At 45.2% G+C, this 27,278-nt stretch overlaps 1 protein-coding gene across 1 annotated transcript; it reads left to right on the top strand.

The window, feature by feature from the left end:
- Window positions 1–2,909: 2,909 nt before the first annotated feature.
- On the top strand, window positions 2,910–25,177 carry Scpep1 (serine carboxypeptidase 1). The gene is made up of 13 exons (XM_090351076.1): window positions 2,910–3,017; window positions 4,752–4,900; window positions 9,287–9,376; window positions 10,768–10,923; window positions 11,280–11,354; window positions 12,958–13,030; window positions 14,736–14,773; window positions 15,603–15,731; window positions 16,615–16,708; window positions 17,599–17,712; window positions 20,490–20,627; window positions 22,030–22,193; window positions 24,637–25,177. The coding sequence occupies exons 1-13, from the start codon at window positions 2,942–2,944 to the stop codon at window positions 24,739–24,741; spliced, it is 1,401 nt and encodes a 466-aa protein (XP_090207202.1). The 5' UTR covers window positions 2,910–2,941; the 3' UTR covers window positions 24,742–25,177.
- The last annotated feature ends 2,101 nt before the right edge of the window (window positions 25,178–27,278 follow it).

Consider the following 27,278-nt stretch of genomic DNA (forward strand, 5'->3'; position numbering starts at 1 on the left):
GTCGGCGTAGTGTCGTGTAGGACAAGGCCTTAGGTAGAAGGGTAGGAAGCCTCAGGCCTTCAAAACCAGCCCAGGCAAAAAGACATCTCAAATTAACCAGCAAAAAGCCAGAAGTGGAGCTGTAGCTCAAGTGGTCGAGCTCTGGTCTTGAGCCCAAGGATAGTGCTCAGGCTCTGAGTTCAAACCCCAGGACTGGCATGCACACACACACACACACACACACACGTAGACTTTTAGCTGGAATCCCATCACTGAGGCAGGAGAGGAAGATTCCAAGTTTGAAGATAGCTTAGCCTGCATAGGAAGTTCTATATAGCCAATCTGGGCTCAATAGTGGAATCCTGCCTTAAACAAGATTCCCTTCTTGAATACTTGTTTGTTAAACATGACATTTGAAATATGATGTAAAAATCAATGTTAATAAAATCTTTTTTAAAAAACCAAACTTTTGAAATCTATCATGGGACTACTCTGATTTTTTTTTTTTTGGGGGGGGTGGGTCATGGAGCTTGAACTGGGGCTGGGCTACCACCCTAGTCTTGAGCCAAGCCCCACTTCCTGTTTTGTAGAGGTTAATTGGAGATAAAGAGTCTCAGGTCCTTTTGTACCCAGGCTGGCTTTTGAACCTTGATCCTCAGATCTCAGCCTGAGTAAACAAGATTAGAGGCGTGAGCCACCACACCCGGCCTACTCTGATTTTTGTTCTACCTAGTCTCCCCTACATTACTAACAAAATTCAATGTATTACAAAATTTTTTCAAACATAATTTTTTTTATCCATTTCCATGCTGCCAACATCCTGCATTTTTCTTGGGGGATGGTACCAGGGCTTGAACTCAGGGCCTCATTCTTGGCTTATTTCACTGCAAGCGTGGCACTTGAGCCACAGCACCATTTCCCACTTTTTGATGGGAATTGACCATAATATTTAACTTTTCTGCCCGGGCTGGTGTGAGGCAGCAGTGCCCAGCAAGGGTGCAACTTTTATGTACTTTCCAAATGTTTCTTTCACAAGCTGATCCCCGGATATGCCTTAGGGGATTTCACCGGGTACCGAACTTGAAAGAATCTGGGTGTGGATTCTTCGTACATGCCACTCCTACTTCCAGCCTTCCTGTTCCTACTGCCTTCCCACTCTTACCCACAGCAACTCATAGCCTCCAGCACCTCACTGGCTCTCTCACTGGTGGTCAGGTCTGGGCTGTGGGCTTCTTCTCTGTGGATTTATGCCTGGCAGTGGGAGAGAAGTAGGAAAATGGAATCAAAGCCATTTATATTTTATTTAGGGAGGATTCCTATTTACACTTTTGAGAAAAAGCATTTAGACTTTTACACAGCTCTTGCTGTGCCCTGTTTCCTAATTTTATGTGCTTTTTTAAAATTTTTTTTGCCAGTCCTGGGCTTGAGCTCAGGGCCTGAGCACTGTCCTTGGACTTTCTCAAGCCTAGAGCTCTACCACTTGAGCCTCAGCACCACTTCCAGCTTTTTTCTATGTATTTCATACTGAGGAATCGAACCCAGGTCTTCATGCAGGCTGGGCAAGCACTCTATCACTAGGCCAAAATCCCAGCCACTTATGTGCTTTTTTTTGTTTAATCCCCACAGGCCTCTAAAATAAAAATCATACATAGATGGACCCTGGTAGCTCACACCTGTAATCCTAGCCACTCATTAGGCTGAGATTTGAGGATCATCCTTCAAAGCCAGCCCAAGCAGAAACTCTTACTCCAATTAACCATTCAAAAAACTGGAAATGAAACTGTGGCTCAAAGTGGGAGAGTGCTAGTCTTGAGCAAAAGAGCTAAAGGCCAGGCCTGAGTTGAAGCCTCATGATCTAAGAAAGAAACAAAGAGAAAAATCACACACACACACACACACACACACACACACACACACACACACCACTGACATCCATTCACTATCTCATCATCTCCTTTCCCCAGATGGCAATAATGTAACAGTATACAATGATGCTGGTCACAAATTATTGAGAAAGAAAGGAATTTTCATACTCAAAAACATGAAGTAAAAGATTATGAAAAGTTTTCTAAATGCCAGTAGTGGTTCTGGGTCTAATTTTTTTAATTATAATTTTGTTGTCATGTTAAGGTGTTATATAGAGGGGTCACTATTCATGATGTGTGTGGTTTCTCTTTTTTTGCAGGAAAAATAAAAGATTTTAAAAACACATGACTGAAAATGGGATCTCAGTTTCCAACAACCAGCTGGATCAGGTACAATGCGACTCAGGGTGCCCCAGGTTTTTTTTTTTTTTTTTTTTTTGCCAGTCCTGGGCTTGAGCTCAGGGCCTAAGCACTGTCCTTGGACGTTCTCAAGGCTAGAGCTCTACCACTTGAGCCTCAGCACCACTTCTGGCTTTTTTGTATATATGTGGTACCAAGGAATCGAACCCGGGTCTTCGTGCATGCTAGGCAAGCACTTTAACCACTAGGCCAAACTCCCAGCCCTGCCCCAGGTTTTTTAATGAGTATACCAGGTCTTTTGTTAGAGAAAGCTGAGATGGACGGGGCAGGAGAGGCAGTGGTTATTCCTCTAGAGGATCTCACTTTAAATCGGTTGCGCCAATAAATATATCCAATATAAACTGATTCAGTGCCTCCTTCCCAGAAAACCCTCCCTAAATGTCTGCACCAGGCAGAACTGTTCCAGCGCCCTCGCAAGAGTGTTGGGTGGAACTGCCCGGCAGAGGGCGCGCTAGACAATACGCGCGCCTTCACCCAGGCCAAGCCCCGCCCCCACCAGGCCACCCAGGCCCCGCCTCCATCCCGCCCAGGCCCCGCCTCCATCCCACCCAGGCCCCGCCTCCACCCCGCCCAGGCCCCGCCTCCACCCCGCCCAGGCCTCCGCCCCACGTGGACGGGTCGTCATGTGACCGGGCGCCCGTCCAGCCTGTTGCTGATGCTGTGTAGCCGAGTTCATCATGGAGCTCCTGCCGCGGGTCCCTTCTGCTCCACGGTGGCCCCTGCTGCTGCCGCTGCTCCTGGGCCTCAGCGCAGGTAGGTCACAGCGGAAGGCGCACGGCCGTCTCCTCCCCCCGGTGGAAGGTGGTTAGTGGGTTTAAGGGAGCCTAAAAGGCATTTCGTTCCCCCAGTTCTTACCCTGAGTAACTTAGATAGTTTTGGTATCCTTTATTTTATTTTTTAATTCTGCCTGCTTCAGGCTGTGCGTGACCTGGTACTTCCTTCCTCCCTGCATAAGCCGCTGTGTAGAAATGTAGGCTATGAGGAAACTGCTGATCAATGGGACTTTTCAGGTCTTTTCTCCTAGGGCTGTCTGTCTGCCTGTCTGTCTGTCTGTCTTTGTTTCGTCCTGGGCTTGAACTCGGGGCCTGAGCACTATCCTTGAGCTCTAGAGCTCTACCACTGAGTCACAGCACCACTTCCAGCTTTTTTCTATGTATGTGGTACTGAGGAATCGAACCTGGGTCTTCGTGCATGCTAGGCAAGCACTCTACCACTAGGCCAAACTCCTGGCCCTGAGCTGAGTTTTGACCAGGAATGAGACGGTTCATTGACAATAATAAGACCTTGACCACCCCCCTCCCCATGCTTGATCAGAACAGACAACAGCCTTGCTAGCCTGCTTTGTAGGTAAAAGCAAATTTCTGTTTCTTGGGATGACTTGCAAATCAATTCTCATTCTTCACTGAGGAAGAAAAAAAAATGTCTTCTGGTCTTACTCAAGAAATGAGATTTTGGAAAAAAAAAAAAAAGAAAAGAAGAAATGAGAATTTGAATTAGCCACAAACTTGTCTTAGTGATATGTCCCAGTTCCTGTTTGCTTGATTTTTATGTAAATGAGCGTTCTACTAGTCCAACAGCCTCTGTCCAGTAAATGTTGGAAGATGTGCCCCCTGCCCCATTTTATCAGTGGTCACTGCCATTTAGAAAAGAAGAAGTGCCATTGCCATGGTTAGGAGGCCTGAGCTTTACTTGCCTCTTTTTTTTCCCTATCTGTCGTGGGACTTCAATTCTGGGCCTGGGCATTGACCCAGAGCTCTTCTGCTCAATGCTACCACCTTATCCCTGAGCCTCAGTGCCACTTCCAGTTTTCTGGTGGTTAACTGATCATAGGAGTCTCACAGACTTCCATGCCCAGGCTGGCTTTAAACTGTGATCCTCAGATCTCAGCCTCCTGAGTAGCTAGGATTACAGGCGTGAGCCACCAAGCCCATTACCTGCCATTTTTAAGGAGACTCATGTGACTTTCTGAACCTTACAGCACTGCCTGTAATATGCTAACAATTCTGTCTGGCTTTTTTGATCTTCATATTTTTTATTTACAAGACAACATATTCTCCTGTATTCCCATGTCTTCCTCATTGGGGCTAGTTTTTATTCTTTGAGTTGCTTGAAGAGGTTTGAAAACAGGAAATAGAAGGCAAATCTGTAGACTTTGACACAGAAGGAGAGGGAGGACTGGGTTTGCTATGCTGGGAATTGAACTCAGGGTATTGTGTCTTCTAGGTGTCCCCCCTGAACTGAGCTTCAGCCCCAGACTGTTGCTGCTGTTTTTGATTATGTCTCACTGTTACTCAAGATGGTCTTGAACTCTTCAGTTTCTTCTTTCATAGCTGTTTGTTTCCTTACCCTTACAATATTTTGGAATAGGTACATTGCCTAAAATATAAACTGTTAGACTATAAACTAGTATGGCTATCTCAACGAGGCTTGAAAGTTAACTGGATATTGAACATTTTTCAGGAAAATGACATTGAGTTTCTGTTTCAGGAGCTGCCATTGACTGGCCTACAGAAGAGGGCAAGGAAGTATGGGATTATGTAACTGTGAGAAAGGATGCACATATGTTTTGGTGGCTCTATTATTCCACCAATCCTTGCAAGAACTTCTCAGAACTGCCCCTGGTTATGTGGCTTCAGGTAAAATCGCTTCTTTCCTTGTCTGTGCTTTGTTTGTTAGTTTAGTGTGTGGTGTATCCCTTTTCATTTATGCCTCATATGCTGCCACTTGAGCCATGCCCAACCCCCCACCACCCTTTATTATTTGTTTTTAATTTGGGTATAAAGTCTTAAAGACTTGTCTCAACCTCCTGTGTAGCTGAGATTACAGGCATGTCATCAGTGCCTGGCTTCTCTGGTTTTGTTTTGATTTGGTTGTAGGGGGAGGGGTCCATCCTGGTGCTTGAACTCAGGCTCCCAGCGTTGTCCTTAATGTGTCACTCCAGGCTAGTCCTTTACCTCAAGCTACAGTTCCACTTCCAGCTTTTTGCTGGCTAATTTGAGATGAGAATTGAACAGGCTCTCTTGCCCAGGCTGGCTTTGAATTGCAGTCTTCAGATCTCAGCCAGATTTGGTCTAGCACCTAACTCTAGGGGTTCCACATCTTTCTGAGATAGACTGAGGCTAAATCAAGGTAAAAGGGACCCCATTTTCTGACATTTTGCCAGGATCTTTTTATATTGAATCTGACAGTTATGGAAACCTGTATTGAAAGCTATGGATGACATATTTGACTCTAGTGATAGAAAGTAGTTTCTTCCCCCCCCCCCCCCGCTTCTTTTGGTCAGTTGTAGGGCTTAAACTCAGTACCTACCCATTGCCCCAGAGCCTCTTTGTGCTCAAAGCTAGCAATCTATTACTTGAGCCACAGTGCCACTTCTGTTTTTTGTTGTTGTTGTTTATTTTCTTGTTTTGTGTTTATTTGTTTTTTACTGTTGGGCTAATGTATAGAGGGGTTCCAGTTACATTCGTCAGGTAGTAGGTGCATTACTTCTCACACATTGATACTCCTTCTCATGTTTTTGTCTCCATTTCCCTCACCCCTACTTCTGGTTTTTGACTGTTTAACTGGAAATAAAAGTTTCAGGGGAGGGGCTGGGAGTTTGGCCTAGTGGTGGAGTGCTTGCCTAGATATAGAAAAAGCCAGACATGGTACTGTGGCTCAAGTGATAGAGTGCTAGCCTTGAGAAAGCCCAAGAACAGTGCTTAGGCCCTGAGTTCAAGCCCGGGACTAGCAAAAAACAAAAAAAGGGCCAGGAGTTTGGCCTAGTGGTAGAGTGCTTGCCTAGCATGCACGAAGACCCAGGTTTGATTCCTTGGTACTACATACATAGAAAAAAAGCCGGAAGTGGTGCTGAGGCTCAAGTGGTAGAGCTCTAGCCTTGAGAAAGTCCAAGGACAGTGCTCAGGGCCTGAGCTCAAGCCCAGGACTGGCAAAAAAAAAAAAAAAACCTCAGGGGAACTTTTCTTCCTGGTCTGGCTCTAAACCAGGATCATTACATCTCAGGCTCCTGAGTTGCTAGGATTATGGACCTGAGGTAGTAACATGTACTTTGAGGCTTTATCTTTCGTTATTTTGTTTTTCATACCATGCCTCAAGCCTGAACTCAAGGCCTCATGCTTGCTAGACAAGCACTCGACCATTTGAGCTATAACCTCAGCCCCTTTGTTTCTATTTTATTTTCAAGATAGGATCTTGCTAACTTTTCCTGGGTTCACCTTGAACTCTTGGTCATCCTGCCTTCACCTCCCTAGTAGCTGAGATTCCAGGTAGGTGTCACATAGAAAGTACTTTGAAAAGTTCTGAAACAAAGACTGAGGTACCCCAGCCCTCCCTATCTCTCTTGGTCCATAAAATCCTTACCCTCACTTCTTGTCCCTAGAAAGGCTCACTTTTGACAGACCCATTCCCAGTGTTCTGTATCTTAGTGTGAACATGAGGCCCTACCTTACTCCCTAAATGTGCATGCATCTTAGCCTTGGTTGTGACTGGGATGGGTTTGAAATGTATTTAGGGCCAGTCAGAAGATCCTTCTGGAGTTCTTGTAATATGTGACCTCACCCTGGAAGACTAACATCTAGGGAGGAGTTGAGGAGCATGGTCTTGCTTCAGCCTCTGGAGGATGTGGGGACAGCCCAGTGGGGCCATTAACTAGGGCTCCCTGGTACTCACCTGCCTGAGATGCAAATAGGGCTTCCCTCCCAAAATAGTGCCCAGGTTTAACATCTCCGGTGGGTCACGGCAGACTTTGTGAATGAAGATAAGCAGTTTTCAGAGAGGGCCTTTCTCTCTGTAGATCTTCATAGCTGCCATTTCCCAGGAGAGGTGAGTCTCAGCCTGAGGGTGCAGGTAGCAAAGGTTCAGCTTGGTTGGGCAACTGGTCGTGACAGTTCAGCGGGTTGTCAAGAGCCAGGGTGTGGACAAGCTCAGGCTTGATGATCAGATCTGGGTTCTCAGTGTCTCTTTGCCACATTCAGACCTGGCAAAACACTTCCCTTCTAGGTGTTGGCTTGCTTGCTTGCTTGCTTTTTTGCCCATCATGGGGCTTGAACTCAGGGCCTGGGCACTGTTCCTGAACCTCTCTGTGCTCAAGGCTAGCACTGGGCCACTTGAGCCACAGCATCACTTCCAGCTTTTTTTTTTTTTTTTTTTTTTTTTCTGTTTATGTGATACGAAGGAATGGAACCCAGGGCTTCATGAATGCTAGGCAAACACTCTACCACTAAGGCCACATTGGTGTTGGTTTTCTAATGTGATGCGTGTGGCAAAGGTGGGGGTGTTGATAGTGGATGGAGTTTAAACTTTTTGTTAATCATTTCTTTTACCCCTGGCTGAAAGTTTACAGATCTTTCCAGGGTAATTCCTATGTACATGGCCTCCTCTTTGTCCCTGGTTACCACAGAATACTTTCTAGACTTTCTAGAAAAGAATCAGAAAATCACTGAATTTCAGAAGTTGTAAGCTGCCCTTTGTCTTCACTGCTGAGTTGTTTTAAGTGAATTCGTTGCCAGCATTTGAGAATCAGGATATAGCAACTGCAGAGGCCTGACTTTACTGTCTCCAAAGCTGACTGGTGGTGAAGAGGAAAGGAAGAAGCAATTGATTTCCATTGAAAGGAGGTCTGCTGTGGCCACCTATGAGGGCTCGTGTAGTGACTTCTCCCAATGTGTTGGTGGATGAAACCAGAGAGGGTCTTTGAGAAGTTAGCTCATGCTGTCATGGAATACTACTGCTATTTCACGACACGCTCAAGTCATCTAAATATTTTATCACGTCATACATTTACCATATTTCAGAACACTGGGTAGCCCTGGGCCATGGTAACACTCTGTATAAAAGATTTTACAGGGTCAGGAGCGTGGCCTGGCAGTAGAGTGCTTGCCTAGCATACACGAAGTTCTGAGTTTGATTCCCCAATATCACATACACAGAAAAAGTTGGGAAGTGGTGCTGTGGCTCAAGTGGTAGAGCTCTAGCCTAAAGAAAACACAAAGACAGTGCTGCTCCAGCCCTGAGTTCAAGGCCCAGGACTGGCAAAAAAAAAAATGTACCTACAATGAATAGAGTTTGGAGCCTTCTGGTTTTATTATAGTGAAATCAGTGTCAGTTCAGAATATTAGTGTGTGAAGCGCTTCCTTACTGGGGCCTCTTGCTTTGTCTAGCCAGTCTTGAACTGTCTCCTGCTTGCCTGTTTCCTTTCTTCAGATTCCCTGGGCTGATTTTCCTGGCTTCGGTTTATTAGAGCTGCTCTTTCCTCTCATCTTGTCTGCCTTTTCATCCTATCTATCCCATTGTGCCCAGAGAGCATAGAGAAGCTGTGTGCAAATTTGTTCAGAATTGCTCACTCCTTTTTCCCAAGATTCTTCTCCCATCACTATCAATTGAAGAATGTACTTGGCTCCTTTGGTTCTGTCCTCCCTTTCTCTGAGTCCTTCAGAGTAGATGCAAGTTCTGTCTGAGACAGCCAGGACACAAGCACTCAGCTTCTGTTCAGAATCCTTTTTCCCTTACCTCAAATATCCTGCCTTGAGGCTTTGACTTTTGCTACACTGTATCTACACAATCACCTTAGCTAAACAACTTATCTGAATACTTCTGGATACTTTATCAATCTTCTGGGACCCAGAAGAGAAGGGGGAAGAATCAAAGTCCAAAGGTTTGGTCCTAGCAGAACCTCTAATTGCTGGACAGCACCAGACCAGCTACTTCCCTCTCAGAGCCAAATGAAAGAGGTAGAGGAAATGTCTGTGAAAATCTTGTCCAGTGCTGAAGGTCAGCGGATCCTATAGCAATCCAAAGCTCAACTTCAGAGAATTAAGACATGCAAACTTTCCTCTGGGTCCAGCTTACAGTTGGCCCAGAACTTGGTGATGTGAGGTTCCTGTGCCCTGGAGAATTGTGTCCATTGTGCTGGGTGATCAGCCTTCACGGTCACTGACCCCTACACGGGGTCACCTATTCTGATGACTAGGTAGGGTCTGGCTCCATTTTCTCCAGGCTGACATATGGTTCTTTCTCCTCCACAGGGTGGTCCAGGCGGTTCCAGCACTGGATTTGGCAACTTTGAGGAAATTGGGCCTCTCCGCAGTAATCTCAAACCACGGAACACCACCTGGGTACGGTGAGGACAGCCCCCTACAGCAGCCCTGCCACCTTCAGAGGCTAGACCCTGCCTCCTCCCACCCAGCGCAGGATGGGGTCACAACCTCAGCAGTTCATTCTGTGGGCTTTTCCCAACGCCTCAGATTCTCCTTCCCCCAAACCTTCTCTCACAGACACCCTGGATTTGGTCCTTACTTAACTTGCCACAGCTTCTAGTCCTTTTCTCTCTCTCCTATCTTGCAGTTTCTTCATCCGGTTAACTTCTTCAAGTCCTTTGTCCCCTCCCATTTCCGTGTCACTCTGGTCCTCCATCTTGTCCCCCACCCCAACTCTTACCGTCACTTTGTCTTCCCCTCCCTTCACTCCCCAGCAACCTCCTTCTCACTTCTCCTGCCATGCCCACCCATGGTGACCTCTCACCCCCCTGCTCCCAGGCTGCCTAGCACTGGTGAGCAGGAACTGTGCAGTCAACACGTTGGGCTGTCTCACAGCTGTGGCCTTTCCCGGGGTGTTTGCGCCCCTTCCCTGCAGTACTTGTTGCTGAGAATGTTCTGCTTTCTTTGGGGCTCCTCCAACCTTTATGTCATCAGGAGCTGTGGTTCTGACTTTCTGGGTGCACCATCAAATCTGCTTGGCCTGGCACATTCCCATAATTGTAACCTATGGCAACAGGAGAATGCCCCCACAGAGCCAAGGGCAGTCTGGCAGGGGCAAAAAGCCTGAAGGAGGAGTGAGGACCCAGGTTCTTAGACCTGGGCTGCTACCAGCCTGTGCAACTTGGTGACCTGGGTTTAGTGGCAGGTGCTTTCTAGGCTTTGATTTCCTCATCTGTGAAAAATGTGGCTGGACTGTGTCATCACTGGGGATCCTTCTAGACACCGAAGTTTATGATCTTGTCTTCTTGGAAAAGGTCATAGGATGAAGTCTGTTTATAATGCACAGGGAAGCCAGGCCAATGTGTCAATTAGATTCATCTGGAAAAACAATAGCAGCAACAGCAAAAACTCCTGTGTAAGGTCCACACTTCCAGGGGATCCTCGCTGCTTTGAGCTACTGCTCAGAGTGGGGCCTCCTATGCATCTCGTGCACGCATGCGTGGGGAGGTGATGGTGGAGTCTCAAATCCCCACGCCTATGCTCATATTTCCTTCTTCCCTCAACTTTTGTCTTTCTTTCTGGCTATGTTTCTTCTCCTTTGTTTCAAAATCCCTTTCAGCAATGAGATAACATTATCACACTAACAAAATCACTAGACTGGATAATAATGAGATAGATAATAGATGGCAGTTGATAATGATAAAGAAATAAGGGACTCACCAGATAATAAAGTGGCTGGTTTTTGTTGTTGTTGTTGTTTGTTTTTTGTTTGATGTTGTTGTTGTTTTGTTTTCCCCTCTGGCTTGCAGCTCCAGTCTGCTAGTCTCCTGTTTGTGGATAATCCTGTGGGCACTGGCTTCAGTTATGTGAACCAGAGTGATGCATATGCGAAGGACCTGGCGATGGTGGCTTCAGACATGATGGTTCTTCTGAAAGCCTTCTTCAGTGACCACAAGGAGTTCCAGGTAAGCATAGACAGAGGCAGGAGCAACGATGTAGAGGGCTAGCAGTAGAAACAGTACAGCCGTCAGAATAAGTGTCACCTTTTGTAGGAGTTCATTGCTCAGCTGATTTCAGAGAAACTCTTTGTGCTCCCAAGATTGGGGTGGGGGCATTTGCTTCTGTCATCTCAAAAGATGACTTTTGGCCTGAGATAATGATCCTACAGTCAGCAATCTAATCAGATGCAATTGTCAGATGTGGAGGGAAAAACAAAAGTGGATGGGTTTTGTCTGACCATTACCTGTAATGGAAATTCAAATGTGTATAAATTAAAAGGCAATCCAGTATTGAATTCTTTGTAATTTTCTCTTCTTGCCAGACTGTTCCATTTTACATTTTCTCAGAGTCCTACGGAGGAAAAATGGCTGCTGGCATTAGTCTTGAACTTTACAAGGTAAAAGAGAAGATGTCTTTTTTGTATTGGTTTTGGATAGAACTGATTTTCCTTTTATGTACTCATTAGGTATTAAGTGTATTTTAAATAGAACCTCTAGTAATGTCCATAAGTAATTTAAAAAAGAACATATTATGAATTGAATAAGTTTTAAATCTATGGAGAGTAAAGCAATACAATAGAGACATAATGACAATCTAAATGCAATTTGTTAAGGAATCCAGAAACAGATTGTATGCGTGTGTGTGTGTGTGTGTGTGTGTGTGTGTGTGTCTGTCTGTCTGTCTGTCTGTCTGTCTGCTTGACATCTGTCTGTCTGTGTGTGATACACATATATACTTAATATAGGAATGATAAGATGACATTCCAAAAGATTGGTAAATGGATAGAATAGTCAGTATATGATGTGAAGATAAATACTATCATTTCTTTGCATAAAGCATTAGTTCTTGATAGTCTATTTATTTATTTATGTAGATAATTCTTTTCTGTAGGTCATGGGGCATGAACTCTGGGCCTGGGCACTGCCTCTGAGCTCTTCAGCTCAAGGTTACCACCCTGCCCCTTGAGCCTAAGGGCCACTTCCAGTTTTCTAGTGGTAAATTAGAATTAAGAGTCTCATGGTCTTTAGTGCTCAGGCTGGCTTTGAACCTCAATCCTCAGATCTCAGCCTCCTGAGTAGCTAGGATTACAGGTGTGAGCCACTGTACCTGCCCTGCCCGGTGATAGTTTAAATTTTGAAAGGTGCCAAGTATTGGTGGCTCACACTTGTAACCCTAACTTCTCAGAGGGCTGAGATCTGAGGATCTCAATTGACTAGTAAAAAGGTGGAAATGGCATTTGGCTCAAAATGATAGGTTGCTAGTCTTGAGCAAAAACAAGCTCAGAGACTAGGAATGTGGTTTAGTCCTGGAGTGCTTAAACTGCCCTGGAACTCCGTTCAACCCCAGGCTCACTTTGAGTTAGAGATCCTTTAGGCTAGTACCACTATGCTTGGTGTCTTTCTTTTTTTAATTTTCTGAGTTATATAGCCTAGACTGGCCTCAAACTCACAGTCCTATAGCCTCTGCTTTTTGAGTGCCTGAACTATAAGTATGCTTTACCATGTCTGGTCTTAGACTGTTTCTAATTTTCTGCTGATAGACAGAAGGAATGCATATAAAGAAGAGAGCACAAACTTATTATCCTGAAGCATCATGAGGACAATCTGAGGAGATCTTAGCCCTCTGTGTCTGCTGCTTGGCAGTGATAACTGTGTCCACAGAGGTCATGACCACACTGGGAGGTTCACAGATTTCTGAGACAGGAGGCTAAACCCTTCCAAAGAAGGCCTGGACAGATCCCACACACATCATGCCAATACTAATGAACAGGCAAAGAATAGCTCAGCATGTCCCCCTCATTTTCCCAGTGGTAGCAGGATCAAGCCATCCTTGCTTGCTGAGGGCATCTGTGGGCTTCTCATACCCAAGCAGCACAGGGAAGGGTAGGCAGAAGTACTCTGTGCTCAGGAAAGGCAGCATATAATGGCCTGCCTCTGCTGAGAAGGAACCAAGGCTCCTGTGGTTCTTTGGTGAGGGTAATTTCTTGTCTCCTCTCTCAGGCTATTCAGCAAGGAACCATCAAGTGCAAATTTTCTGGAGTTGCTCTAGGTGATTCCTGGATCTCCCCTGTTGGTGAGTATGATGTTTTTAGGCATTTCTTTCTTTTCATTCTTTCCTGGGACTTTGGAATATAGTATCTAAATCAAAGAACAGAACTGCAGGGAAAACCAGATCCTTGAGGTTAGCACAGCTGAGCCTCTATGAAATATGGGAAATAAAAACTCACAGAACAATCACTTCAGAGCAGAGACTGATTCTCCCAGCAAAGCAGTCATGTGTTACAGTTGGACATAGTCATACAACTCCGAGAGGTGGTGAAATCTACCCCCTTACCACACAAGTGGCTTATAAAGAAGCAAACTTCCATCTATGTTACTCAGCACAAGGACAGATCTGTTTTTTAGCTTACCTTCTCTCTCTGGCACCCTGGTGCAGGCTAGAACATTGGGAATGAAATTTTCATCTATGGCTCTTTGTAATGGTGAGACCATGTTATCAAGCAGGCCTTATAAAAGCACAAAACCCTAAGTTCAAGCTCTAGTGTGGCCAAGAAAAAAAAGGACCTACCTGAAATCCTAGCTACATAGACAGACAAATCTGAGAGACACTTTGTCTCCAATCAGCCACCAAAAAGCTAGAAGTGAGGTGTGGCTCAAGTGATGGAGTACCAGACTTGAGCACAAAAGCTAAATGACATTACCTAGGCCCTGAATTCAGCTTTAATACCACACACAAAGAGAGAGAGAGATAGAAAAAGACAGAAAAAGAAAGAAGTTCTATTTTGTATAACCCTGATACTCAATCAGTGAATCACTTATTTTGTTTTTATACTTGCATTAAAATCCTGTAGTACTGAATTTGGAGTTACTTGGTCTTGAGGTATCATCAAATGCCTTTTATTTATTTATTTTTTTGCCAGTCCTTAGCTTGAGCTCAGGGCCTGAGCACTGTCATTGGCCTTTCTCAAGGCTAGAGCTCTACCACTTGATCCTCAGCACCACTTCTGGCTTTTTTCTATGTATGTGGTACCAAGGAATTGAACCCGGGTCTTTGTGCATGCTAGGCAAGCACACTACCACTAGGCCAAACTCCCGGCCCCTCATCAAATGTCCTTAAGCACTGACTTTTAAGCAAATGACTTTTTTGCTGAAGTCCTTGATATTTTGCTGGCACATCACAGTGGCCCTTATCCAAAAGATATGGTTATAAACTGGCTTTGGCCAGTTCTTTGAGAACTGCCATTGTCTCACTTGTATCAATGTCTTCTCCAGCTGTTTGCTCCTCCAGATAGGAACGAGCCAGTGTGCGGAGTAGCCGCAGGCACTTGGGTTACAAGCATATGCATCTTCTGCTTTAATCAGCACCTCAGCAGTAGCTAGAGTCTCCATGCTGGAGGAGCACACAAGGTGCCACACTGCCATGGAGGGTGGGGACATATTTTAAGCTGTCTATAGGTACAAGGCTTTACTGTACATCCACTTCCTGCCTATGGGTTGATCAGTGACCCGGAAGCACTCACTGGGTGGTGTCCATCTACCTCCACATGCCATTGACCCTTCATCATCGGAGAAGTCCCTAACTCTCACCCTGCCTTCCCACCAACAAGACAGCTGCCATCTCCTGCTTGGTGTCAGGGTGCTCTGGAGCTGTCAGAGCTGAAGCCCTACAGCTTGTCTCCTGTTTCTTTCTGCTTTGAAAGGAAGCCACTGAGGAAGTTCTCCAGAAAAACAGAGCTAGGACACTTCCTAATTGTTAACTGTGTGTGGTTTTCTTTTAGATTCAGTGATGTCCTGGGGACCTTACCTGTACAGCATGGTAAGAATGTGCGTCCTTGTCTTAGCACTCTATACAGCCCCTGAATGTCCCTAGGAAGGTGAAGCAAGATAAGTTGATACCCATAGTTGATAGTATACCTTAGGGAACAGATTAACCCAGAATAAATTGGAGACCCTAAGCAACAGCTAGCCTTGGGGACAGGTCTAAAGAAAGTTAACATATTTACTTCATTTTTCTAGGTCTAACAAACATAATTTATTATCTTTACATTACCTATTTTCTAATTTTAATTAAACAAACTTATAATTGTTTGGGTGTCAGCAGCTCACACCTATAATACTAGCTGCTTGGAAGGCTGAGATCTGTGACCAAAGCCAGCCTGGGCAAGTCCATGAGACTCTTTATCCCCAATTAACTACCTATAATCCAGAAGTGTAGCTATGGCTCAAGTGATAGAGTGCTATCCTTGAGCAATAAAAAAGCTCAGGGACAGTGCTCAGGCCAAGATGAAACTATAGGACCAGCACAAAACTTAAAGAATTTCCAAAGTTGGTGGTGAGTACCCTATACCCACCATCTTGATTCAGTTAACATTCTGCTATTTCCTGTCAGGAAGTTGGTAGTTTGAGGATGTAGCTCTGTGGTAGAGTACTTGCCTAGAATGCACTAAATGTTGGGTTTGATTGCTGATACCACCATGGGACTTGTAGCCATACTTTTTCATGTGACCACTCCCTTGTCCTCCCCTTCTTTTGAACCTCGCCCTTCCCCCCACCCCCAGCTTTTTCCTGCCCACCCTTGTTACACCAATATCAAGTCTGTGACCATTAGTAACGTGGAACTTTTTGGTTTTTGATTTATGTTCCAGTCTCTTCTCGATGACAAAGGCTTGGCAGAGGTATCTAACGTTGCAGAGCAAGTCCTGGATGCCATTAATAAGGAGCACTACAAGGAGGCCACCCAGCTGTGGGAGGAGGCGGAAATGGTCATTGAGAAGGTAAAGGGAGCCATGCTCAAAGCCGGCGTGACTTGGCTTTTTCCATGAGTACTGGGGCCGTGGGTGGTTGTCTCAAGATCAGAGTCTGTCCCGGATTTTGCCACAAATGATTACATGTGAAATAATAAATATGATGGCTCTGACACTTACAAGATGAGAAAGCTACCCAGGCCTTCAAGACTTTCTTGACCTTGACTGAATGTTGGATTCTATTAGAAAAGAAGGCAAGGTCTTGAAGAGGTACGTGTAGCCAGGTACTGGTAGTTCACACCTGTAATCCTGGCTATTCAGGTCTATAATCCTAGCTATTCAGGAAGCTGAGCTCTAAGGATCATGGTTGGAAGCCAGCCTGGGCAGGAAAGGCCAGGAGATTGTTATCTCCAATTAACCACCATAAAACTGGAAGTGGAGCTAGCTATGACTCAAAGTTGTAGAGTACTAGTCTTGAGCAAGAAAAGATCAGGACAGTGCCCAGGCCCTGAATTTAAGCCCCATGAGTGACATCATCATCATCATCATCAGTCATGTATGGTTTGGAGACAACTTATGTTATCTGGATCCTCGCCTAGCAATACTCTGACTCCTGTGAGTCAGAGAGAATTCACGGGAAAGGACCCTCCACAGTTCTTCATTCCATGTACATTGATTGACACTCGGGCCCTTGATTTTCTGCAGTGTTGGAGCTCTGCCCCCATAAGCTGTATGCCGCCTCCAGAAATGTGGGCTGACACAGCTGCTGCCTGAGCCTTAAGAACTGGTTTCTCTGTGGTCCAAGTAAATTTATAAACTTAAAGGCATCCTCAGAGAACCTCAGGCCTTTCTGTTTTGTAACTTTGATGATAGAAAAAGAAAGGAAACAGTCAAATGTTCTTCTGTATTTCAGAACACAGATGGGGTAAACTTCTATAACATCTTAACTAAAAGCACACCCACGTCTGCTATGGAATCAGGCCTTGAATTCCTGCACAGCCACTTAGGTAAGTCAGCTTGACATTCTTAGTCCCGCCTTTGCTTCCATGTAAGAAGGAACCCATCTTTTGAAAAGCATCATTAACATATAATTTACATAGCAAGAAAATCACCCACTGGAAGAGTCTGATTCTTTGGTTTTAAGTATATTCAGGGATTTATGCAGTCATCACCACAATCCAGTTTTAGAACATTTCCATCACCCTCAAAAAGATCCCCCACATCTGTTTGCAGTCAGTTCTTATTCCCATACGCAGCTCCAGGCAACTGCGAATCTTCTTTCTGCCTCTCCTTTTACCTACTTTCCTGAACATTCACAGTTTAAGCCTTCTGCATCTGGCTTCTTTTATTTAGCAGGATGATTTTTGAAACTTGGGAACCCAGTTTGGTTTGGAGTTTTGTCTTGTTGTTGTTGTTTGTTTTTTATGCTGGGGGAATAAACCCAGCGTCTAGCATTTGCCAAACACAAACTATATCACTGAACTCTACCTCAGCCCCAAGGGAACCAACTTTTCTCTACCCTGAATTATGATATTTGTTCTCTGAAGGGCTGAATTTAGTGGCTTGTCAGCTGATTCAGCTTGGCTTTGGATACAGAGTGTCTGGAGTCCTCCATTCGTAAGAAGCATATAAAGGCTGCTGATACCCCTGAATTCGTCTTCTCAGTTTGTCCATTTTGGAGAACCCAGTGGCCCCGAAGTGCTTGGGGTTCAGCAGTCAGTACTGCTTGGTCCACCCCACTTTCAACCCACTTCTGTTCTCTTCCTCCACCGAGATGGATCCAAGGGATGCCTTTCTTTTCCTAGCTGCAAGCCCATCATCCCCAGCAGCTTGGAAAAGGTGTCCCCAGGGTCCTGTTTCCAGTGCTTTGTCTCACTGTGTAGCAGTTTGGTTTCAGTTCGGCTTTGTCATCGTCATGTGAGACACCTACATGGAGATACCTTAAGTGAGCTCATGAATGGTCCCATCAAAAAGAAGCTTAAAATTATTCCTGAGGACATCTCCTGGGGAGGTATGTATGTGACCTAATTAAGTGCCATTTGTAGAATTGGGCAGTGGGGAGAGATATAAATTGAGAGGCTTTCATTTTTTTTTTTTTTTTTTTTTTTTGCCAGTCCTGGGCTTGAGCTCTGGGCCTGAGCACTGTCCTTGGACTTTCTCAAGGCTAGAGCTCTACCACTTGAGCCTCAGCACCACTTCCGGCTTTTTTCTATGTATGTGGTACTGAGGAATCGAACCCGGGTCTTCGTGCATGCTAGGCAAGCACTTTAACCACTAGGCCAAACTCCCGGCCCGAGAGGCTTTCATTTAGCCATATTGGTACTTGAGCTCAGGGCTTCATGTTTGCTAGACAGATTTGTGGAACTATACAACTGCACATCTAGCCAGAGGCCTTAGTTTGCGCAATAAGTTTTGTTGGTGGTGATAGGGTGTTGCGAGTTAAACAATATTGCTATCTAGGTTTACAGATGCGCCAGCAGATGTAGAGATTTTGTCAACTGATTCAATATAAGGGGCTGATAGGGAAGTAGGTGGGTAGAGAAAAGCCTATGATTGGCTATGAGTCAGTAATTGTTGAAGTCTGATATGTATAGCTGGGGATCATTATCCTCCTTAACTTTAGATCAGTTTGAAATTTTCCATAAGAAGAATGAAGATAATAGCAGGGTGTGGTGATGTACTACTGCAATCTTAGCATTTGGGAGGCTGAGACAGGAGGATGGAACGTTTGAAGCCAGCCTGGGCAATTTAACAAGACCCTGGTATTAAATATATCTAAGATTAGTAGGGCATGGTGGCTCACACCTGTAATCCTCACTACACTGGAAGCTGAGATCTGAGGCTCAAGGTTCAAAGCCAGCCTGGGCACTAAGTCTATGAGGCTCTTATCTCCAATTAACCACCAGAAAAATCAGAAATGGGGCTGTGGCTCAAGGGGTAGGGGGGTAGCCTTGAGCTGAATTGCTCAGGGACAGTGCCCAGGTCCAGAGTTCAAGCCCACAACTGACAAAAAAAATACACATATGTATATGATTTTTTAAAGCCATTTCTATTATCATAACTGGACAAAATTTCCAGCCAAAGGCCCTTAGACAGATATCAAAAATAGCCATGTATGGCTGGGAGTTTGGCCTAGTGGCAGAGTGCTTGCCTATCATGCACGAAGACCCAGTTCAATTCCTTGGTACCTCATACAGAGAAAAAATCCGTAAATGGTGCTGAGGCTCAAGTGGTAGAGCTCTAACCTTGAGAAAGCCCAAGGACAGTGCTCAGGCCTTGAGCTCAAGCCCAGGATTGGCAAAAAGAAAAAGAAAATAGCCATGTGATTTTTAGATTACCTCTCATGCAGACCTCTTAATTGTCTTATCACTAGATACAGTCTGCCAGGTACTGTAATCTAGTCCTGAAGGTCATAGTAGAGAACTAACAGTCTTTAGAGGTCATGGCGAAGTAGACAACTTGGCTTGGTTCCTTCCAGTCCTGTTGGGAGTCCTTGAGCAAGCCTGAACCCTTGGCAGCTGCTGCAAAAGCTAGGACTTGACCCTGATCCTAGTTTCCTCAGACTTCATGGGCCATGTTATCCCAACCTACAGTCACCAGAGGGCTCATCCTAGACCCACATCCTCCTATCCCTGAACTCAAGGGAAGGCTACATTGTGAGACGCTGTAAGGAGTGGGTAAAGCTGTTTTACTAGTTAAGGCACCTTATCATGATGAACCAATGGGTGGGTGCTTGTAAAATGCTTACCTAGCCCAGAGGCAGATAAGTAATTGGTTGGTGTTACTGCTGTCTTCCAATGCCGATGCCGTGGACAAGAATCTAGCAGGAATGCTGGGCTGGCTATGCCTCTGTTGTCCAAGGCTTGTCCCCATTTGGCTTTCCTGAGGGCCAGCTCTGAAATGGTTTGGGTCTGATGTGGTTTATTAATAAAGTCCACAACTTTGTTCCAAACTTGAGATATGGTCCTTCCAAAAGGAAGTCTAGACCAGACACTGGTGGCTAACGCCTGTAATCCTAGCTAATGAGGCTAGGAGGCTGAGATCTGGGGATTATGGTTCAAAGCCAGCCCAAGGAGGAAAGGACGTGAGCTCTAATATCCAATAAACTACTCAGAAAGAGCCAAAAGTGGTGCAATGGCATGCATGGAAAAGCAGTAGCTTTAAGCACAAAGAGGCTCAGGGACAGTGCCCAGGCCCTGAATTCAAGCCTCAGGACAACACAACAAAACAAAAGGAAGTCTAACAGTAAGCATAATTTATTCCTGAGTGGTCAGGCTTTGGGTCCTATTTCTTTTTAGTTGGACTGGTCATGGGGCTTGAACTCTGGGCGTGGGTGCTGTCCCTAAGCTCTTCAGCTCAAGGCTACTGCCTTACCCCTTGAGCCACAGGGCCACTTCCAGTTTTCTAGTGGTTAATTGGAGATAAGAGTCTCAGGTCCTTTTGTGCCTGGGCTGGCTTTGAACTATGATCCTCAGATTTCAGCCTCCTGAGTAGCTAGGATTACAGGCATGAGCCACCACGCCCGGCTGCCTCCTATTTGGAATGCATCTGCAGGATTCAGCTCCTCATTGCAAATGGTATCTGCCACCACAAGCTCCTGTGAAAATGGCCCATGTGTGCTGAGTAGCTGACCCTTTCCCTAGCCATTTCTGGCTTAGCCAATCCCTGTCTGTGCTAGATGCTGCTCAGTGGTGACTGCAGGGCGCCAGTGCATGGATGCTTGAGCTGAAAGGTACCTCTTGGTCTAGCAAATTCCAAGCTGCCGCTTCTTTCTCTCTCCCGCTGCAGCCCAGTCTCCTAAAGTGTTCATGAACATGGAAGAGGACTTCATGAAGCCAGTTGTCAGAATTGTGGACGAGTTGCTGGAAGCCGGGGTCAATGTGACTGTGTATAATGGACAGCTCGATCTCATTGTGGACACCATGGGTAGGAGCCAACTCTGACAGCCACATACACGTGGAGGCCATTTGCAGACTGAGCTAGAAAGGCACTGGGTCCGGACACATACGTCTTGAAATTGATGATATTAATGCCAGGAGGAAGGCTGCTTCCATGCCACCCTTGACTCTTAAAAGAGAGGAAGCTGCATGCTGTGACCTGTCGGAGAGATTCAAGTCCTTCCAGAGTCTGGGGCTCTTTAAAGGACAGCTGGGTGCCAGTAGCTCATGCCTGTGATCCTAACTACTCAGGATACTAAGATCCAAGGATCACAGTTCAAAGCCAGTCTGGGCAGGAAAGTGAGATCTATTTCCAATTAACCACCCTCCTCCCCTCAAAAAAAAAAAAGCCAGAAATGGACCTGGCTCAAGTGGTAGAGCGCCATTCTTGAGCAAAAATGATCAGGGACAGTGCCCAGATCCTGACTTCAAGCCCCAGGACAGGCACAAAAAAAAAAAAAAAGAAAGTGGACAGTGCTTCCTCCATTGCAAAAGTTTTAAAAGAGACAGATGTTGGGCCGGGAGTTTGGCCTAGTGGTAGAGTGCTTGCCTAGCATGCACAAAGACCTGGGTTCAATTCCTCGGTATCACAACATAGAAAAAAAGCTGGAAGTGGTGCTGAGGCTCAAGTGGTAGAGCTCTAGCCTTGAGAAAGTCCAAGGACAGTGCTCAGGCCCTGAGCTCAAGCCCAGGACTGGCAAAAAAAAAAAAAAAAGAGACATGTTTTCCTAGCTATTGAACAAATGCACTACTAAGGGGAAACCTTATTTCATGTCAGAGCAGAGGGGAAGTATTTCAGAGTGGATTAAATTAACCCTTAGCAATGCTCCAGCATTGAGTACAGAGGAAGCGGTCTATACGGGAGCCAAAGCATGGCTCTGCTGCCTCACAGTCAATCCTCTGCCCAACCCTGCTTTCCATAGAGCCCGGTGGAGGCTCAGAGACCAATTCTTAGACCCATGGGCATGACAGTCAGGTGACCACAGTGTGGTGATGCACTACACAACACCAGCAGATGAAATGTTTCAGCACTTGCAGGCACCGGCACCAAGTTAGCTTGTTAGGCCTGACAGTCCATCAGCCTCCAGAGGTCCACACTCTCCTTCCCAAGAGCAGACCACAGAGGAAGCATCAGAGACCAAACTAACACCACCACCACCACCACCACCACATACACACAGCTGTTTGTTTTCTCAGTTGACCAAGTGTACCTGGTAGAAATATAGATTCTCAGCCCCACCTAGGACTACTGTATCCCAGTTTGCATGTTAACAACATTCCAGGTTTGATGCCCATTACATAGGTTGTTGATGGGTTTTGTTGTTTGCTTGTTTGTTTTTCCTAGACCTGAGCTATTAATGCTTGACCCTTCTTTCTGTCCTTCTCACCAGGTCAGGAGGCCTGGTTACGGAAGCTAAACTGGCCAGAGTTATCCAAATTTAGCCAGCTGAAGTGGAAGGCCCTGTACAGCAGCCCTAAGTCCTTAGAAACGTCTGCTTTTGTGAAGGCCTACAAGAATCTGGCTTTCTACTGGATCTTAAGAGCTGGTCATATGGTAAGAGAGTCGCCTTCCATTCTGGGCTTACAGTTACATGCTCAGTGGACAGCCACAGGCAGTCTGTCACACATCTGTCCACTGTCAGTCTGAGGATTGCTTCAGGTTTTGAGTTCTCCAGTGAAATTATACTACAGGTTGAGCATAGTGCAAACACCTGAAGCCCAAAATACTGTCAAATTCAAAATGCTTTCAGTGCCAACATGATATCGTAAGTAGGAAAGTCCTGACCTCACGTGATTTAATGAAGTAAAAACACAAGTACAGAAGGCACTAGTGGATCACACCTTCCAACACAGCCAAGCAGGAAGCTGAGATTGGGAAGATCAACGTTCAAGGCCAGCCTGAGCAAAAAAGTTTTCAAGGCATCATCTCAACCAATAGATGAGTGTAGTAGTTTGTGAGTGTCATCCTACCTATGTAAGGTATATAAACAGGAGGATCACAGTCCAGGTTGGCCTGGAGAAAAAGTGAGATCATATTTTAAAAATAGGGTCTTGGGGCCAGGAGTGTGGCTTAGTGGTAGAGTGCTTGCCCAGCGTACTTGAAGCCCTAGGTTTGAGATGGGATATTCATCCTGTGTTAATGCTTCATTCCTTTGAGAATGAATATGAACACATCTTAATCCCGCTGAACAAGTCACGTGGGCTTTCTGTCCTTTATTAAGTTACTTTTCCTCTTAATATTTTTCACGGGGGAAAAAAGGATAATTGCCTTTCTGAGGCCATTTTCAGGGAGTTTGAGTCACCAAGGAAAATGCTATCAGGCACTTCAATGGTTTTGTTTGTTTGTTTTTGTTTTGTTTTTGCCAGTCTTGGGCCTTGAGCTCAGGGCCTGAGTACTGTCCTTGGGCTTTCTCAAGGCTAGAGCTCTACCACTTAAGCCACAGCACCACTTTCAGCTTTTTTTTCTATGAATGTGGTACAGAGGAATCGAACCTGGGCCTTCATGGATGCTAGGCAAGCATTCTACCACTAGGCCAAACTCCCGGACCACTTGAATGTTTAAGTGGAGTTGGCATAATCGGCAGTCAAGACAGATCTTTGTCCTTGGTGGTGGATGTGTGCTAGTCAGATAAGGAAGGATACACCAGGACTGGAAAGGCAGAAGGTGACAGAGGAACCCACAGATGACTAAAGAAGGACCTGTGAGAGAAATGGGGAGACCCTGGCAATGGCCTCCCCAAATCAGGACAAATCTTTCATGTCACCTCCTGCTGCAGACAAATGACAGAACTGCCACTATTTGGTTTCACTGTTGTCTCCAGCAGCCGTGGCAAATGTTAGGGAATGGAGGCTCAGAGAAGAGCAGCAGGGTTGGAGATGACGAATTGAGCAGTGATGGGAGGAGAGGACTGCTTCCTATAGCCTGCCCTTTAAAGACGAAACAGGAGACATGGAGTTAGGAAGGCATTATTCGTTGATTTGTATCTGGTACCTTCCGTGTTTGAGGAAACCAGGAGAAAAGTCTTTAAGTGAAACAAGTAGTGTTCCATAAATAACCTCCTCTCCTAGCCCTTGACTCTTAGACTCATTTCCTCTTGCTTTATCACATGTTACATATAGAACAACAGGCTAGTTGGGGGCAAGCTTAAAATAGTCCTTAGAGACTATTGCTAAATTGTCCCCTACCACTTCCCTGTAGTTGATTATGTGTCATTTTAGAATACCCCACTGTGCCTTGCTCTTGGGGATTCTTGCGTGACAGGAAAGAGTCCAGGACATGAATTATTCCCCCCAAATGAATCATGGAGCTGGGAATTTCAGACCTGGGAGACCATCAAGTTCACCTTTCTCTTTGTAGTTGAGAAACTGAGGCCTCTGACCCTCCATTCTTGGTGGTATATGGGAAAGAGATATTTAAAAGGATTCATTCTAAATATCTGGGGGAGCTGGATACTGGTGGCCTACTCCTATAATCCTGGCTGAAATCCAGAGATAAAGGTCAAAGCTAGTTTGGGCAGAAAAGCTCTCAGGACCTTTATCTCAAAAAATACACTTGCAAAAAAAGCTGGGCTGAAAGATATGGGAATCTGTACCTCAAGTGGTAGACCTCCAGAGCAAGTGGGAGGCCCTTAGTACCCGAAAAAAGGAAAACAAAATCTGAAGGAAAACAAAAGAAACAATGTAGAAATCGGATGTTATCCAAACCTCCTTCTTATATGTTTCTATTTGTGTGCAGCTTTCTTATTAGCCTCTATCTCAGCTGCCTCTGTATTTCTATTTCCAGCCTGGGATCCAGGCTGCACAGAACACACAAAAAAACCTCTTAACATGTGAGCCACCTTCCTTCTTCCTTGAGTAGGCTGGGTCTCAACACCATAAACAGATTCCCTGTGTAGAAATCAACAGACACTTGGGATACCTTTCCTGGGGAAGCAAGGATTCTGAATGTGGCCTTGAACAGCACCAGGAACGTTAACTTGGGTGCTCATTGGTTCTAGGTTCCTTCGGATCAAGGGGACATGGCTCTGAAGATGATGAGGCTGGTGACTCAGCAGGAGTCCTGGGCCGAGATGAGTTGGGCCAGAGGACAGGAGTGGAGATAAAGATGCTGTCTCAGTAGGAAGTCCCAGTCTTCCCCAAATATAATGTGGGCTGGCGTTCCTGCTGACTTCCACAAGAAGATAAGATCATGGCCTTGCAGCACCTTCTTCTTAACAACTATGGAGATGTGTTCATCAGAATGAAGGGTTGTCATAGAATGACTTTTTCATATTACAAAAGCAAATCAATCATGTGATTTAAAAGGAAACAATGGAGCATAAACTAAGAACCAAATAAATTCCCATATACACCCTTCCTAAGGATAAACACTGAGGCCAACTCTGTCTAGACATACAGGCCTTGCTTAGCTATGTATACATGTATATTTTTACAGAAAGGGGACCATTCAGTATATCATTTTAACTGTCTATTTTGTTCACATTTGCAATGTGCCAAGAATACCTTTTCATGCCAATAAATGTTCCTGTATAATATTTTTTAATGGCTGTTAAGCATCCCATTTTGTGGTTATGTCATGAATTAGTTACTAAATTCTAAATAATTTTCCACAGTGTTTCCTAGTTTGTCACAAGGAAAAATTCTTAACTAGGTTAACTATCAGCCACCAGCGCCCATTTTATGTGCGTCTTATGTCTTGAACTCTGAGCCTGGTCGTTGTCCCTGAGCTCTTTAGCTCAAGGCTACCACCCTACCCCTTGAGCCACAGGGCCACTTCCGGTTTTCTATTGGTTAATTGGAGATAAGAGTTGCACGAACTATTGGATTCATGACATTCATTTTTCCAATGTAGTTGCCTGAAGAATAAAGCTCAGCCAGGCACTGTAATCTTACCTGCTCAGGAGGCCAAGATCTATGTATCTTAATGTGAAGCCAATCTGGGAAAGAAAAGTTCATGAGATATGTATCTTCAATTAACCATCAAAAAAACAGAAGTGGAGCTGTGGCTTAATAGAATGCCAGCATTGAGCAAAAAGGTAAGGGACAGTGCCTAAGCCCTGAGTTCAAGCTCCACTACAGCGCATGCGCACACACACACACACACACACACACACACACACACACACACACACACACACACACACACACACACACACACACAAAACAAGGGGAGACCATGGAGGTGAGAGTAAGAGGAATAAACTGCCTGTTTATCTTGTTTCCAAGAGTTACACAAAGCTCACTGGAAAGAATTGCAACCAAGATGTACAAGTTTCACCATGGCTAAGCACATAACCTGCTTTAAGTTGCTGAAACCCAAGTCAGGCTTTGTTTTTGTTTGCTTGTTTTTCTGAACTAGGAAAAAAGAAGCCACTGAGAAAACATTTTAATAATATAAACAGCCAGGTGCGGGATGTTCACACCTGTAATCCTGATTACTCAGGAGGCTGGGGTCTGAGGATTGAAGTACAAAGCCAGCCTGTGCAGGAACATCTATCCAGGAGATTCTTATCTCCAATGAACCACCAGAAAACCAGAAGTGACACTGTGGCTCAAAGTGGTAAAATGCTAGCCTTGAGCAAAAGAGCTCAGGGAGTGTCCAGGCCCTGAGTTCAAACCTAATGACCGACAAAAATAAAATAAATGAAATACAAACAAAAAAATAAATGGAATAAAAACAAAAACACCAGTCTATAGGAGAGGGGGCGCAAGGATAAATTCAAAAAATGCTTTTTGTATTAGAATATACTTGATTGGTTGGGCGAGGTAGCCCACACCTGTAATCCTAGCTACTCAGGAGGCTGACATCTGAGGATCAAGGTTCAAAGCCAGCCCCGGCACAAAAGGACCTGAGACTCTTCTCTCCAATTAACCTCTAGAAAACAGAAAGTGGAGCTTGGCTCAAGGGTAGGGTGGTAGCCTTGAGTTGAAGAGCTTAGGGACAGCGCCCAGGCTGAGTTCAAGCCCCATGACCCACCAAAAAAAAAAAAAAGAATATACTTGATTGTAATAAATCCAGACTGGTGAAAACAGTGAGAATGATTGACCTAGTTGCTTTGGGGCCTGTGGTGAGGAAGCACATAGTGGCTGCAGAACCGTGAGAGGAAAAGGTTTGTGTCTCATAGGCCCCAGTCCTTAGATTCAAACCAGCCAGCACTAATGGTTCACACTTATACTTCTAGTTATTATGGAGACTAAACTCTGAGGATCAAGGTTCAACACCAACCTGGACAGATCAATCCTTGATACAAATAACCAGCAAAATGCTGGAAGTGGAGGCATGGCTCCAGTGGTAGGGCATAAGCTGTGAGTGAAAAAGTCAAACAAGAGCTCAGGGGCCAGAACTCAGGCCCCAGTTCTGTATACTCAATCATCAGTAGTCATCAATGACAGTATTTTATTTGGTGTCCTCTGATGCCAGAGCTTGCTGTAGACCAGATTGTTTCTCTTCCAAACCACGTGTGGTGAGGCCAGCTAGTATCTATGCGGTTCCTCTTTTCACTTAGCTAGCCTTGGACTGAAGCTTTCAGGTACCAGTACAGCTTCCTCCTGTCAGCGTGCACACCTCTTTCCTACTCCACTACTGTTGCTCACCAGGGGAGAGTAAGCAGAGTTGAAGCAAAGCTTCAGGCAGCAATCT

Source organism: Megascapheus bottae, chromosome 17, assembly GCF_031878675.1.
Source record: "Megascapheus bottae isolate mThoBot1 chromosome 17, mThoBot2.hap1, whole genome shotgun sequence".
NCBI lineage: Eukaryota > Metazoa > Chordata > Mammalia > Rodentia > Geomyidae > Megascapheus > Megascapheus bottae.